The sequence below is a fragment of the Azolla caroliniana genome, unplaced genomic scaffold (genome assembly GCF_043228905.1).
Source record: "Azolla caroliniana isolate FFs.n. ecotype wild unplaced genomic scaffold, voAzoCaro1.0.p SCAF_236, whole genome shotgun sequence".
Taxonomy (NCBI): Eukaryota; Viridiplantae; Streptophyta; class Polypodiopsida; order Salviniales; family Salviniaceae; genus Azolla; species Azolla caroliniana.
In genome coordinates this window covers 6,402-23,066 of record NW_028230671.1, presented here as the reverse complement: position 1 = coordinate 23,066, position 16,665 = coordinate 6,402, and the positions used below count along the sequence as shown (strand labels likewise).

The window sequence follows — 16,665 nt, the reverse complement described above, 5'->3', positions numbered from 1 at the left end:
TCATGTGTCAAAATGTATCCGATTGTGTTTAGTTTTAGCTTTATTCACGGCCAGACTTTTTGATTTCAATGTCTGAAGTTTAATTGATTCCACACTGCACATTCAATTAACAGATCTTTTGGTTTTGATTACATTGACGAAAATTCGTTGAATCATGGATCTGATGTCTCATTGTGTTGCCATAATTAGAACATGTCAAGCCTGCATTTATCAATAAGAGCAAATTTTGATTTAAAAAGTGTAATCTTTCTAGGAGTGAGTAATCCTTCCAAGAATGTCACTAAGTGTCTTTGAAATGTTAATAAGTCACTCTGTAATTTCTGATTATATGAATTGGAATGTGTTGCTTTGCATCATTTCAAAGTGGCACACACTTTTGGACGCATCTTTAAATGTTAATAAATTGTTTGGTTCTATCATTGTCCAAGCACTGTTTTCTGTGTATCTTGAGTTCCAAGCATCATCAGTATATTGTTATGTGGGCTGAATGTTTATACTGCTATAAGCCTATACCTACTAGGCATGCTCCGGAACTGCCAAAATTTCATATGTAACTGATAACCTCATCTATAGAGTGGGTTATAGTAGGCATCCTTATTTTGCCCCAATTGTGTTGGCCACAACCTCAAAACAACCAAAATGTGTATGTGTGTGTGTGTGTGTGTGTGAGAGAGAGATTTTATTATGGTGTGGAACCAAAATTCCATCATTTTTGCATAGTGTGGTTGTAATTGAATAGTGACTCTCGATGCTAAAGAATTGTATTGATAAAAGTTGCAATAGAGAGTGCGTATTGTGTTTGTGAGAGGAATGTGTGTAGGGAGTAGGCAAGATTGCTATGTGTGCAAAACAAACTTGTATGTGGTCGAATTCTTGCACATTGTATCAAAATGTGATACTTTTTTTACTCCCACACATGTTCTAGGCAAAGATGCATAGTTGACGAGTCTCCTCACTTGTGTCTTAGTGCCCCGTTTCACATAAAAGAGAATGTATGTTGAGTTGTGTCGGGGGCCAGGGCAATGGTATGGATGGCAGTCAAAGTGATGTGCTCTAGCATATATTGATGAGTTGTGATTTCTCCATTTCAATCATAAGATGGTTTTGCATATTAGTGAGACTTTTGTAATAATGTGTGAACAATGAGCCTCTACATCGTTCCCAAGGTGTGATACATGGGTGTTGCATATAATCCTTATTCACAAGAGAATCTATTGACATATCATGAAGCAAATGTTGATGCATCCCATTTTCCAAACCATTTCTTTCTATATTCTATCAATTTCTAACTCAAAATTTTGCTTGTGTTTGTTTTGAATATTTTTACTTGCCACGAGATCCTATGAAATCGATGAGACGTTTCTTTTTAAACCTTTAGCATGTACTCGATTATCCTTTCCATGACCATAATCTCAACGTAAAGTGATATGGTTTCAAGACGTTGAAACATGTATGACACTCGTGGGTTGGGTTCACTTGAAGAAACTTCATAAGGAAGTGGTTTTGGACATTTAAATCTATCTCATTAGACTTAGGCATGCTACTATGCTATAATTCAAACTCATACAGAAGCACTGGTTTACCAATGTGCCAAAGCGGGTTTTCTTGAGAACACAATACATAATTTCTCCACCATTGAATATGTTCTCAAATGCATAGTTAAGTCATGTTTCCCACTTCGAAATAGTGGCTAGCACATTCATTCCCTCTAATCATAGAGGGAACGTCACTATCAAGCTATTTGAAGCTTTCTATACTTTAAAGTGGCTCATTATTGTAAAATGCATGAGAGAGAGGGAGAGGGAGAGGGAGAGAGATTTCTTTGATTGGTGTTCCTAAAAGACATTCCACAATGGCATCTTGTAAATTAAGAGGATATGTATGGAGTAATAGTGAGGTGAGGAAATTGGGTATAGAGCCTAGGACATAGAGAGAGAGAGAGAGAGAGAGAGGTGTCTCATTTGCATTAAATATGCTTTCCACATCTCTTCAACCGAACCCAATCCTTGCATGAATTCCTCTCACAACCACAATGTGCACTCTTGATTGCAACATTCATTGGTAAAGTTCTTGACCATTGAGAGTCACTACTCACTTTCACACGTATCACGTGAAATGTAATATTTTTGGTCTCATAGGTCATATTTGACCTCCGAAGACAATAATATAATCTATCTATCTATCTATCTATCTCTAATTCTACAAGAAATCTTCAATCTATCCTCACATTGTAGCATTGGAGGTAAGAAGTTGGGCGAATACTTAATATTCCCCTTGATCTCGTGGGTGCGCACTTTAGAGTGCATTAAGGCAGGTGCCATGTTGGGTGACAAGCACTCTTGGTTTTGGATGGAGCAATGTGTTTCGGTGAGGGTAATATGTGTTCATCAAATGCATAATTGGCAACATAAGACATATCCTATCGCGTTAATGTGGATAGCCCTTAACGTTAATTGTTTTGGTAGGCAAGGTGTGCAACTTTATATGTTTTGCCTACGTGGGTTTTGATTTTGGGTGAATTTCAGCATTTTTTGGGAATTACCTTTATGCTATATTTTAGTTGTCACCAATACCTTCACTTGCGACATTGTTGAGGTACCCTTGTACACTGTTGGCAATGATTCCACAAATGCTCATTCAATGCTTGTCTCGGAGCTCGGGTTCATGGAGAAGTGAAAACTAGTGGACTAGGGCTTGTCAAAGTATCCATTACCTCATTGGATGTATCACAATGTCCAACAAATTGTGTTAAATCTTCCTCATGTAGGTTAATTGTAGGGACGTTGATGACAAGGGATGTGGGATTTGATAAGGATCCCCTTAGAAGGTAATTGGCTCAGGGTTACACCCTATACTAAGAGTTTTGGCTAAAGATCATCGATGATTCATAAGACTACCAATTGGGCACTTGGCTCTATCATACACTTGCTTTAGTCACACCAATAATGTCAAAATATACATGATTATGACAAGGTTCCTATATGCATTCATTAGGCCTCAATGTGAGTCTTACTAGTGTAAGTGGTCACTGTACAAGCAAGTGACCCTATACAATAGATAATGTTGGTATCTAGGCTCAAGAGGGAATCATTCCATTCTACTAAGGTTGGCAAACCCAAGTGTAACCAATGTTCATACGAGAGGGTGGTGATACTAGTGTCCACGTCAACTAAAGCTATGGTGATTCGCCCATGGATTATGTTAAAGAGGTGAGAAGTTGGCTTTTATTGTGGACATGTGTTAGGCTATTTGTGGGACCCATGCTTCCCAATGTTGTTTGTGTTTACCATGAAGCAATCAAGAAATAAGCCATCCTCATCACCACATTGGGCTGTGATGGGATGAATTTTGTCTACACTAGCAAGCATATGCACTTAGTTCATGACCAAATCATATCATGTGGTCTAAACCATAATCTTCCTCTTCTATGCAATCCTCATCACTATTTTCTTCATTTGCTAGCTAGTAGCAACTCCATAGATTGTCATCCATGAGTGATCAACCTTCTTATTCATCTTTATCCATGAGTGTACACATGAACTTGGTACATCTTACTATCCTTTCACTTGTAGAGAACCTCGTTCTTGAAGTTTATCACAAGTCGACTTATGTAAATGACATATCATCCCAATAGGAAAATATGTAAATTGATACTTAACATCATTGATAGTAAAGGGTGGTCTATTATCATGGCCCCAAGACATTGGATCAAACCATTGGACATGTAGTGTTTTACCTTTGCTAGAGCCATCTTACGTGGGACCCCTAGGGGCTAGGACTAGAAAAGATGGTGTCCTTGGTAAGGGTTTTGGATAAATAATATCCCACTTAGATATATCAAGGAGCACTTGAAATTTCCATTTTTGAGAATGTAGGTCACAAGTGAATTGGATCTCTTTCAAGATATCAATGTTAGCATATGCACTAGCTTGAAAAATTATTCACGAATATGTGCATGTGCATGAATTAGTTCTTAGGTGCAAATGTGTTTAGTTGTATAAGTGTTGGTTACAATGTATGTTTAAGTATGTACATGTTTTTATTATTTATTTGTACGTTTGTACAAGTTAATGTAGGTAAATGTATATAGATAAGTGTGTGAATGTGTGATTAAGTGCTTGTATTTTATGCGCAATAGTTTGTCGGTTATCGTGTGAATATAATTATGTTAGTGTATCTATGAATGAATAGAAATGTGTCTTTTATTGTAATGTGTTTGAGTGAGTGAGTGAGTGAGTGAGTGAGTGTGTGTGTGTGTGTTTGTAAGGAAGATCCTAGGGATGGGCAAGGAACCTTTGGACACTAAGGTTCAAAATGGGCCAAGGGACAATTGAAGGTCCTTAGGTTTAAAATGAGGATCTAGGGATGATTGGAGATCCTTAGGTCTAAAATGCCCACAATGTCTCTTTTGCTTCAAGTTTGTGGGAGAAGAGTTTGTCAAAAAAAAGTCTTAATTTTTGTAAGAAAATCATCCCAGTCTTGTGATCGTTTATCTAGAGGGTGTGGGTCTCTTTTATTGATCAACTAAGTCTAGCATTATTTGGATGGATTATAGTGGAACAACTAGTTTTGGGTTTGATATGTTGTTTTCAATTACGATATGTGTGTGTAGGGTTGTTGGGTTTGGGTTAAGCTTTGTTGGTGGCTATTTGCTATTTTGGGATCCCATTGGTGGATCCTTGTGATTAGTGGAAGGACTAGCTAAGTGAAAGTTAGCAATGGACATAGTGTTTGTGAACATGGTAGTACAAATTTAGTGAACATGGTGGTACAAGCTATTATGAGAACCTATGCACTCTCCTAAGATGGATGGAATCATGTCTACAATCTCTTTCGGCCCTTGCCCTTCGTAAGTTGATCTAACAAAAGATTGATCACTTAGTTCAAGAATTTAAGTTCAAGGCCAACATCTTCCTAACCAAAGATTGATCACTTACGAAGTGCATGAGGTCTGCCCAACTTTGGCCAACCCTTCTTTGGGAAAGGAGATGAGGAAATTCTGCTAAACATACCCCTCCTTGTTTGGCCTCTTGTGGTTGATGAATCGCATTTTCCTAGAGGGACCAACAGAACTCATACCTTGAATCACTCTGAAGTCCCAAGGGGTCGCCTTTCGCAGAGTGAGCTAACCGAGGGGTTGGGGGATATCACTCCCCAATGGCAAAGACCATGTCACACATCAACACATAAAACCGCCTATCTTTCCATCCCAAACAATTGCCAAAAACCTCTACGGATTCTTAATTTGATATAAGATTAAGGCACCTAACACTACACTCATTAAAAAATATAATTGCCTTAATTAAACAAATATTACTATATAAGAAACATATAAGGTGTCTCAAATAAGTGATAATTACTACGTAAAAACATTTATATATTTATTAATTAGAGTGGAAAAGTTACATAAAGGAAACTGGCTCTTAGTAAACACAAAGGGGAGATAATGAGGGCTAAAAGGTAGCCCCAAACTTGGCAGCCCAAAGGCCTCTTTTACATAAGAGCTCTTGACATTTTTATACAAGTAGGAAATCCCAAAGGGTCACTTTCACATTGCCTATTCCTACATAGTAAAGGGTAGTTCTCCAAAAATTACAATATAACCATGTTTCTTACATAATTTGTCTATAACTAATATTTGAGATTGGAAATAATGATAAACCTTATAGGGTTTGTTATAACTAAAGATGTATGACATTATTTCCACTAACAATACTAACAATTGAGGTCATATTGGATTTCCAACCTTCTAGCACATCATTAGCTTTTTGTGGCTATATGGTATGGGATATGCACTTTCAATGCTTTACAAGGATTTTCAGATACCTTGAAAACCAAAGTGTTCCATAAATCTATTTGCCAAAATTGTTGAGCTTGAAAGCAAGATTCTATGCTTTAAAAAAGTGTGTAGTGTTACCTCTACATTATGATCACCACAATCATATGACGGGAGTTGTTTATAGCTCCGCCTAATTGCTCAAGTTTCCTTGTCTACACTATGGGTCAAGTTGGGTGTTGTGGGTCATGTCCACACAATGGGAGCACCTAAGGTGGGACTATTAAAAAACTCAACATGATAATTGTAAGTGAGATTTTCAATCCTTGATGTGATGGTTGGGTTGAAGTTCATAGGATGGTTGAGGTTGAGTTTTTTAGACCTCAACATGATGTTTGGATGTTGCTTTTCACACAATGGGATTTGTAAAGTGATTTCTATCCAAAACAAGAGTAGAGTTATATTCATCAGAACAAATATAGCATTCAAAAGTATAAGTTTATGAAATTGGGAATATCATTTGGCATTATTATTTTGAATTGCTCACTTATTCTCAAGTTATGTTAGTTGATCAATTGCATCTCAATCAATTTTTTTGAGATGCTTGTTTAATTTCCCATTTTCTATCACAAGGATGGCAAGTTTTCACCTTGTTTCTTGATGGTTTCTAGCAAAGCAAGTGACATAACCATCATTTTTATTGTAAAAAATGTTATTACATTGAGATAAAAAAATATTTTTAGTGAAAGGTTCATTTCCATCTTCTTACCAATCTCTCCTACTAAATGATTTCCCCTTTTCGTTGTATATTGTAGATTTTGTAGTGTGCTCCAATTCAAGCCATAGCTTTTCTAACTAATCATTAGTATGGGCTTAAATAATGAGACAATGAGTGAGAATAAATTAAAGATATTTAACATCTAGGGTAGGACAAAAGTAGGAGATGAGACAAACTAGGAGTGAATTTGTGTTGGCAGTTAAAGTTGATTGTTTTGTAATATTGTTCAGTGGAACTAGCAGTCATGCATTCAAACCTTCATTCTGTATTGCCATCTTAAAATTAATGCAATTAATGAGATTTAATACTCTAACACATGGGTTTGTAAGCATGTAGCTTAGCACTAGGCTATAAGCACAAGTAAAAACTGAAAGAGAGATCAAAACAATATTAAGTAATTTGTTATTTTTGTGAGCTCCAATTGCACCTAGCCACTTTGTCCAACACATCACACAACCCTCTTTTGAGACTGTTCATTTAAGCAAATCATCACATAACGTAATTTTTCCAATCCTAACATCTTCTACATTCTGTTTCAGTTTACTATATGCCATGCTCATGCTTAAGAGTCAATGATAATGTACATGGCAAATTGCTGTAACTATTTTTTTTAATTCGTGTATTATCACAATGAGCACAACACAACAAGGATCGCTTTCTGAATCATGAAAACATATTTCCTCAAAAGAATTTCTTTCCCTCCGTCCTTGCAAATAACCGATCCATGATAGGCAGGGTTTCCCCTTTTATATCAACCTATTCTGTTTTGAGGAAGGAAGACCACAGAACTGCAGCAGCTTCAGAATCTGTACCTATAAAGCTTGAACCTAATGCGTCCAAGGGAAAAGTAATGTTCAACAAGTGTCAAATTCTACCCAAGTAAATGGGCAAACCACATGCAAGAAGGTGCAGTTTTGGTAAACAGTGCCATTTGAATAATGTGATGCTTCCTTTTAGTTTATGTTTTCACATGATTCTCAAAAAACACATTACAATTCAGATAGCGTTTGTAATCCCCCTAGTTTGGCAAACAAAAAAAGCTCATTCTGAATAATAAGAGTTTCAAGACAGTACACATCTGCCGCTCACATTCGTCACAAATTCAACGTGATTATAACCTGAAATCTCCATGTTTAATACCTCATAAAACAGAGATATTTACAACAGTTCAACTGAAACCATCAACCAAAACATGAGTACCAATAATTCTTTACAATTACCGAAACAAATCTCTATCAAAACTGCTTCGCAGTACAAATCTGGAATAAGCCTTATTTGCTCTTAGCAAAACTCTGCAATCCTACCTGAATCTGAGTTGAAGTTTCATAATTCTTTTTGCTGACCGCTGACCTCTGATTCAACAATCAGGGCTGGATTCTGTTTGTCAAACAGGAGATTTTACACATTTCTCTACTATACTTGGTTGCATATATTGTCCTTAATAACCTGTATCTTGAAAACAGGAACAATGACAAGTATATTTTTTCGCATGGTATACAAGTGTTGATTTTGCAACATATCTTTTGAAGCTTTCAAAATACCGTGCCAAAACCTCCTGGTTCTACATTCACCTTTATCTGTAAAATCATGACAGAAGCACTTAAGCTGTGTCATAAACAGCAAATTGAAGGGAAATAAATCAGAGATATACCACTGGAACATTCTTGCATAAGCCTTTTTCTCCTTGTCTCTCCGTTCAGCTATCTGTAAAAAATTTGATTTGAGCTCCCAATTTCAAATATATACACATGAGGGAAAACTATCAAATGCACAAGATCTTTATTGCCCCAATTGGCCCATCCGGTGCTGAAGTCCAGGATTTAAAGTGAAGTTCTTGATTTTCATTATTCTGAGTTTTTTCGTTATATACTTAAGGGGTATTTCTGAGCCTTTCCGTGTGTATATATATATAAACATCATATATTGGTATAAAGAGTTATACCTTTTTTTTCGCAATCCCCAGTTCCTTTTTTATTCCACCTGAAATGACCAAAGGAGGACATTGATCTCAGTTATCCTTTTGTTGTCTTTACTCACATTTAGACTCTACTAGCAAGTTTAATACCATCAGTAGGCTCGAGTTCTAAAGCCTTCAGAAAGCATGCCGCAGATGAATCCACATCATTCAAAGCCATGTATGCCTGCAAAATGGTCAAATACACTTCATTATATAATTGTGGCATGATCAATACGACGATGTATTACAGATTACAATTTGCATAAATAGAACATCTCTTCCTCCTAATACTGTGCAATTTTTTCAAGTGTCACCATAAGCATTGAGTTATTATGTTAGGATGGCAAATAGAGATGACATCAGAATATTGATGACCACGGTAATACGAAGAAATACAAAGTCTAGGATGAAAATGATACAGAAAACAGAATCACTCTCCATCATACCAAGATGATTAGTACCATTCCAGGTATAGCATTGATGAGCTTGAGAATCAATTGATTAAAGAGCCTACCAAGTATCTAAGTGTAAGAATATATTAATAAGATCTCAGCAATAGATACTTGAGTCAAGACTACAGGCTCGAGTTTTGATGGATCAACAATCATTTTGCAAGTGTGAAATATATTTTGGTGATTCCATTAAGGAAAAGAATTATTTAATGCAAACGTCTGTGTTATACAGTAGGCAATATCTTTAATCAATTGTGAATACTCAATCATTCACAAAATCTGGAAGGAATACCATTTCCGAACCCTGACTCATTAATAATATAGTTTTGAGAGTTGCTTTCAGCATCTGGTTCTCGTTTTTACATTTGTTTTGCATGTTTTTTGCTGTTCTTTGGTGACTGACAGCTATACATTTATTTCTCAACACTGAAATATTTTGACAGTAGTGATAAAATTCTTCAATTACTGCTTTTCCACCATCATATTAAGTGCTAGAAAGACAGTAATGACCAGGTTAGCTTTAATGCTTGTTGCCCACAAAAAAACATGACTCTTCCTAACCAGTTTTACATTTCCTTTTTCTTGTTTGCTTTCCTTCATAGAAATCCCTCCTATATGGTCACTGGAGAAATCTTTGATTAGTATAAAATCAACACTCAACTATTGAGAAACTATATGTGCTGTTTGGATACTTAAATGATCATCCTATATGCGTTTTCTCAATTATAAGTGCTATTTGAGCAAATACATGGTCAATTTATTCCTTTTGTCTATTTCTAGGGTATTTCTGGGACATAAATTAGGGTCGTTTGGGAAAAGAAAGAAACTACTATGGATATTTCCGAGTTTTCTCCTTGGAGTTGTTGTTAGCAACGCCGTTATTTTCTTTACCAGCTTATGTCATCAAAGAGGGCTCTATGTTATTATATAAGACTTGAGTAATCTTTCTATCCCATATGTGCAGACAAGATAACAGTCCTAACCCACATACTGACACTTCACTCAGGCCTGAAGAAATGGATCCTAGAAGCAATAATCTTTCATGAAATTTGAAACTGCCTATAACAGAAATGATTTTATTAAGACACGCCCCATACCATACAACATGCATACAGAAATCTCTTTACATTTATGTCATAGTGACCCAGATATGGATGAATGCAATATATATACATGTATGCATAAGACATAAACATCAATTTAAATGTATGGCTAAATTTTTCTAATTGGAAAAGAAAAACCAAACATCAAGACTGCTTTATGACTATGAGGATGTCACGTTCATAACCCATCTCTCAAACGCAGCACTGAATAGTAGACAAGAAAAACTTTCCATGTTCTGTGCTGTCTCATGAATTTAATTTCCATCTTAAAAAGACAACATTACTCTCTAAAAGAAGTATAAAGTTATAAACTAGCCTGGCCTCGACGGAACAAAGCCTTTGCATTATCTTCTCCAGTACGAGTGGCAAAGTCTGTGTCCAAAAGAGCACCTTTTGCATCACCCAATTTGAGTTTGCAAGCCTATGTCAATATGAAACAGCACAATCAAAGGCAAATTCTAAACATATCAAGAAGAAAAGATTAGATGAGTACTTACGGAGCTGTTTGTTAATACTTGGCACTTCATTAATCTCAGAAGATCTGTTTTGTCTGAAAAATGAGGTAATAATTTCAATGTCAATTATGTAGGTAAGACACACACGGGTACAGTCATGACAGGAAAGTGTCTATTTTACCTTCGTCTAGACCATCTTTCTCCCAACAAACATCCAGATATCTCAAAGCTTTTCTGTATTTTCTTAAGGCCATTTTATAATTTCCTTTCTGCAACAAAAAAAATCAGAGTAAATTCTAGAGTTCATACTTTCAATAGAAACACTGTTATCATAAATATAAGTAACCAGACCTTATAGTAGTCATTTCCGAAAGTTTTGGCTGAATCTACAGCACCAATCCACCAGGAGCAATCCGAATGTTGCTCATCAAGATCTGCTGGCCAGTCAGGATATGTGTCTGCATCATTAAAAAACCCAATAACACCATCCTGATCTCCTTCTGGAATCTCACCACAATCTTCAATGAGAACTTCATTAAATGGTTTCCCTTCTTCATCTGTAGGGCTATGTTCTATGCTCCGAACAACTCCCATGCCCTTTATAACCTTCCCAAACACAACATGCTTCCCATCCAAGTGAGAAGCTCGGGTAGTCGATATGAAAAACTGAGAGGCATTAGTGTTAGGCCCAGAATTTGCCATAGATACCATTCCCTTCCTTTCATGTTTTAGCTGAAAATTCTCATCTTCAAAAGTGGGACCATAGATTGATTCACCTCCAGTTCCGTCCCGAGCTGAAACATCACCCCCTTGAATCATGAACCCTCTCACAACTCGGTGGAATGGAATTCCCTTCAAGGTAGACAAATATAGGCTCAGAATCCTAGTAGAATAATAATATATGTATCCATAAGTATGCTCAAATTTTAAGCAATACATAACAGCTGAAATATAGAAGCTATGAGCACCTTATAATGCAGACAGGAACCAGTTTCACAGCTGGACTTTTTCTCTCCAGTGCACAATGCCCTGAAATTCTCAACAGTGCGCGGCACAACATCTTGATAAAGCTCAATAACTATCCGGCCTTCAAGCTCACCGCCAATGCTTATGTCTAGAAAACATCGCGGATTCACCATCGTGTAAGGAAAGAATTAGATTTCCTGAATCACACAGAAATATGAAATTGTATTTAGTTTCTTCATTGTTCAATAAACCGTAGCAGTTGGTAGTGTTGTGCATTCAGAAAATATCTTGACGATATAAAAAAGTTGGTTCAGAACCCAGTTAAGCTAGACTCTGGAACTTAAAATGGATGGTAAACACCAACAGAACCACCAAATTTAACTAAACTTTCACACTTAAGTGATCTTTTATAATCAAAGGAAAATTCATAGAGATTTTGAACTCAATAAGACTTAATTTCAATCAAGAAGCTAGATTGCCGTTGGATAAGCAAGCTGACCCCTGATGGCCCAAAAACTATAGCCCTTCTTTACTAATTAGCCAAAGAGCTGAGGAACAATATGAAGAGAGGAGAATGCAAAGAAGGAAATGATAGAAGAAAAAAGAAACACCATAACAAATACACACACGGATATGGGGTAGAGAAGGAGATGCATTTTACTTACTGCTACATCATATGTCAATCAATGGAACAAAACTGAAGAAGACAGCTATGAGGTATGAAAAGAGAAGGAACCCATGGAACGGCGGAGATCAACAACGGGAAAGACATGGCAAATCAGGTAGAGAAAGAGATGCATTTTAATTTCTGTCAGTTCATATGCCAGCGAATGGAGCAGTCTGTAGAAATGGAGAAAGAAATGAATCGAAGGAACAGAAGAGAAAAAGAGAGGGGTGAGCTTACCGGGAGAGATTGCACCGCAGAAGGAAATTGTTTCTGGAGCTCGAAGAAGAAGAAGAAGAAGAAGAAGAAGAAGAAGAGATGAGAGCAGCGATGGAGTTTGTCTTCTCAGAAAACGAGGAGAAGCTCTGAGATTTCTCGGCCTTTTTTTCATTTATTTATTTATTTATTTATATATTTATTTATTTATTTATTTATTTATATATTTATTTATTTATTTATTTATTTATTTATTTATTTATTTATTTATTTATTTATTTATTTATTTATTTATTTATTTATTTATTTATTTATTTATTTATTTATTTATTTATTTATTTATTTATTTATTTATTTATTTATTTATTTATTTATTTATTTATTTATTTATTTATTTATTTATTTATCTTTTTTTTATCTTCTTTTTTTTATTTATCTTATTTATTTATTTATCTTTTTATTGATTGATTGATTTATCTTTTTATTTATTTATTTATTTATTTATTTATTTATTTATTTATTTATTTATTTATTTATTTATTTATTTATTTATTTATTTATTTATTTATTTATTTATTTATATTTTTTTGTTTGTTTATTTATTTATTTGTTTGCTGTAAGGAGAGAGTAAATGAATGTTCAATGTGTGTGAGGGAGTTTAGTGCTAATCCAAGTCATTAGCACTAATCCCGCTATGTGTGCCTATCTCTAATCCAAGTTCCTACCACTAATCACAGTACGTGTGCCTTTCCCTAATCCAAGTCCCTACCACTAATCACACTATGTGTGCCTTCTCTAATCCAAGTCCTTACCACCGATCATATCATTATCCCCGATCCAAAGTCACTATGTACTATTATCACGTGTGCCTTTCACGAATCTAAGTAATTAGCACTAATCATATGTTATGTGGCTTCTCCAATCGGGCGATGCTAATGGCCCACGACACATTGCTAAAGGCCTTCAGCGGTAAAGTTGGAACATTGCGATGATAGCATGTCTTTTATGAAATTGCCAACATACCCCTACACCTTGCCTCGATCATGAGACAACATATTGGAACAACATTGATGCGTAACATCTCGTGAAAAGCCTTATGTTTTTTGAATTACTAACCTACTCTTTCCATTTTGTGATCCAAGCGATGATACATTGTGATGTCTACAACAACACTTTGTGAAAGCCTTCAACAATACATGTTTTTTGAATTTACTAACACATCCCTACCTTGTTTATTGACAACTATCGTGCAAAAAAATCGCTAATAATCATATTCTAATTTTTGACATAATCTGAGTGATTACTATGGTTATTTCTAATTTAGGGAACAAGATCTCATCATCAACACACTTGATTAGCATGCAATGATAATGGCATTCTTGTAGTTAAAAACAAATGTGCATAAAAGATATTCTAGGGTTAAGGGTGTTTTGGGAAATTGTTAAAAAGCTTTTGTATCGATTTGAATTATTGTTCAAAAGAATATGAATTCTTATTAAAATTTTCTTTTTACTTCTAAATTGAAAATCCTAATTAAGTGCTAGAAATAGATTTGTAGAACGATAAACTTTTTTCCCTTCGAACAAAGTATCTCATGTATTGCAAATTCGCTCATCACATCACTCAAATCCGATCGTTCAATTCCATAACGAGTCAGTAGCGTATTTTTGTATGTACATATTAAGCTTACTGACCAACCTTTCAAAATGTCGTAAAATGTTTTGGATTTACGAAGATATTGACAACACCCTTCTTGCAAAAGGCTCACGTGTCGAGAGCATAGTTGCCTCGCTTCCCAACATACATTGTGTACCAATATCGATCTTTAAGTTTTGTACATGAAAGATATGGGCTTGTAAGATATGAATTAACTTTAGCCTAAGGAAATCTATGAGCTAATATCATACCACTTAGTTGCATTAGAAGCCCATCGGTAGTAGAGCCCCCCCCATGTGTATATTTAACTAATGTTATACCATCAATTAGATAGTTTGTGAATCCCAATAAGTTATTTCTATAGGAGTCCTTAATTTACTAGAGAGAACCTCATTAAGTGACTAGAGTGCTACATATGGTTTGCATTCATTAATAATATTTCCATCAAATCGTTGTTCTCTGAATTTGATTGGAAGTTTTAATTGCTCACACTTAAGGCACAAAAAAACTAAAGATTAAAATATCAATTGTGTAGATATGAGAGCTTCACCATATGAAAGTGCTTTAGAACCATCTAGAAGAGGGGCCGAAGGACAAATGGAGCTATTTTGCAATGTATCCCCATCACATTGCTTGTTTTTTAGAATCTAACATATTATTTATCGACCAATACCCAACTATCCAACTTTAGGAAAAATAAGAATTGGTTCATCCAATTGATTGAGAGAAATAACAATGAAATTTAATGAAGTATCGGTGAACATGAAAGCATGTCACAAATCCAAGTATTCTCATTGCCTCTCCACATCAAGGGAACATTAATAATCTTCAACGCTCATGGTTATACAACCTTTGTTATCCATAACATAATGCATGAAATACGTACATAATCATTTCCATTCCATATGGGATGTTTTTTGGTTGGATGAGGCTACCTTATTTCCAAATGATATACAAATGTGACATGGAGATCAAGTGATGTTTCTCTAGTACAAGCCCTCAATTGATAGTATTTGAGAAATTCAACCACAAATGTCAAGTCAATCATGTTTATTGTATATAGATTTAAAATAAAGGTTTTGCAACGAATATTAATTTTAGCATCACATCATTTGCCATCGAAGTTGTATCTAGGCCAAGTATTGCATTATTGAATGTCAATCGAACTTCTATAATTCATCCTTGACTGACACAAGCTTACCATTTTTAGTTGATTGGCATGCATCTTCAATTTCTTGGAAACCCATCAAATGTTTATATCATCCTTGTGTAGATCAAAATGGAAATTTTACAGTGGGCCAATCAAGGAAATCCCATATTTCACATCACAACAATGAGATCACTTGAGTTCTAACAAAGTCACACAGTATCTTTCCATCAACCTATCATCCAAGAGGAATCTTCTCGTTTTTGTTTGATAGACATTGAAGTCGTTTCACTGACATTTCATCATTACTAAAAAATGGTGCATGTTCTTTATCACCATTTGGTAATATTAATTATGACAAATAGATGGACCGATAAAGTACACATGTTTGAACAAATATGTTCCTACTATTCAAGTTTTTTAACGTACATTATTTCAGCTAGGATAATAGACATTTGCATAAATTTTCAATATTAACATATATCTACATATGTTTGGCGAATTGTCCATCGATGTCCATACATTTGCATAACTAATCTAATTTCTTGGGTATTTTACAGTATATTCTTCAATACAAAATTTGTTGAGTAGATTTCTTAGAGGTAATGTTGGTGCTTTACACACTATGTTCCAATCATTTTTTAAGCATGTGTACAAAATTTTATGAAGCAACAATCCAATTTCATTGTCACTAAATAATGACATATCATATTACGAGATGATAAACACTCAATATTTTGACACACAAGATTCATGAACTTTCATTCAATGTCACAAAAAGGGTTTATAAGGTAATTTTGCTTGATCCAAAGAAAGTCGTATGTGATCATATGAGAGTTCTAGTTGTGCCACCATGTATTAACTGCTAGGCTACCAAAATGATAACATTGGGTTAAAACGTACGTGTTTGAATTGTCTCATTGATTATTTTCATGACCCTATGTGCAATAAGGTATGCTTTGTATCTAAGAAATATTGCTATTCACATTGCGATCATTGATGAAGGTCATCGTGGTTAAAAAATGCCAGTCATATGAAATTTTTTAAGTGGACTATAGAATATTTCTCATAACACCCTTTGGTATTTGCCCATTCATTTAAGTGTATGTGCATATATCTTCTTATTCTTCTTTCAAAAAAAAACTCATTGGTGATAAATTTTTTACAAATGAGAGTGTTATATACAAATCCCTATAGGAACGCAATAGTTCCATCTTATGTGGATGCCCACTGACTCAATAAAGGGAGATGATGACTATTGTTCGATGAAGGCTAGTCGTTGTCTTTCAACTCCATCGGATCCACCCGTGAGGCCTTTATATTGGCTCTTTAGAGTGGCTACAATTTCACTCCATATCTCTTGCATTAAAATTACTAGATGTACGGTTTGATTGGAGAAGACCCGTCTACATCCATGTTTCCATAGAGTCCAAAGAGTTATTGGGTTGATCACTTCCAACACAACTTGAGATTTGACATTAATAGGAGTTAAGTG

The 16,665-nt window shown here is 35.1% G+C and overlaps 1 protein-coding gene across 1 annotated transcript; it reads right to left on the bottom strand.

Moving 5' to 3' along the window:
* Positions 1 to 7,728: 7,728 nt before the first annotated feature.
* On the bottom strand, positions 7,729 to 11,684 carry LOC147848750 (peptidyl-prolyl cis-trans isomerase CYP40-like). Its single transcript, XM_087338164.1, has 9 exons — positions 11,490 to 11,684; positions 10,873 to 11,373; positions 10,703 to 10,790; positions 10,564 to 10,616; positions 10,383 to 10,487; positions 8,620 to 8,695; positions 8,497 to 8,534; positions 8,206 to 8,258; positions 7,729 to 8,131 (listed from the first exon to the last, which is right to left on the bottom strand). Coding segments are annotated over exons 1-9 (1,086 nt in total). The 5' UTR covers positions 11,661 to 11,684; the 3' UTR covers positions 7,729 to 8,130.
* Between the last annotated feature and the right edge of the window lie 4,981 nt (positions 11,685 to 16,665).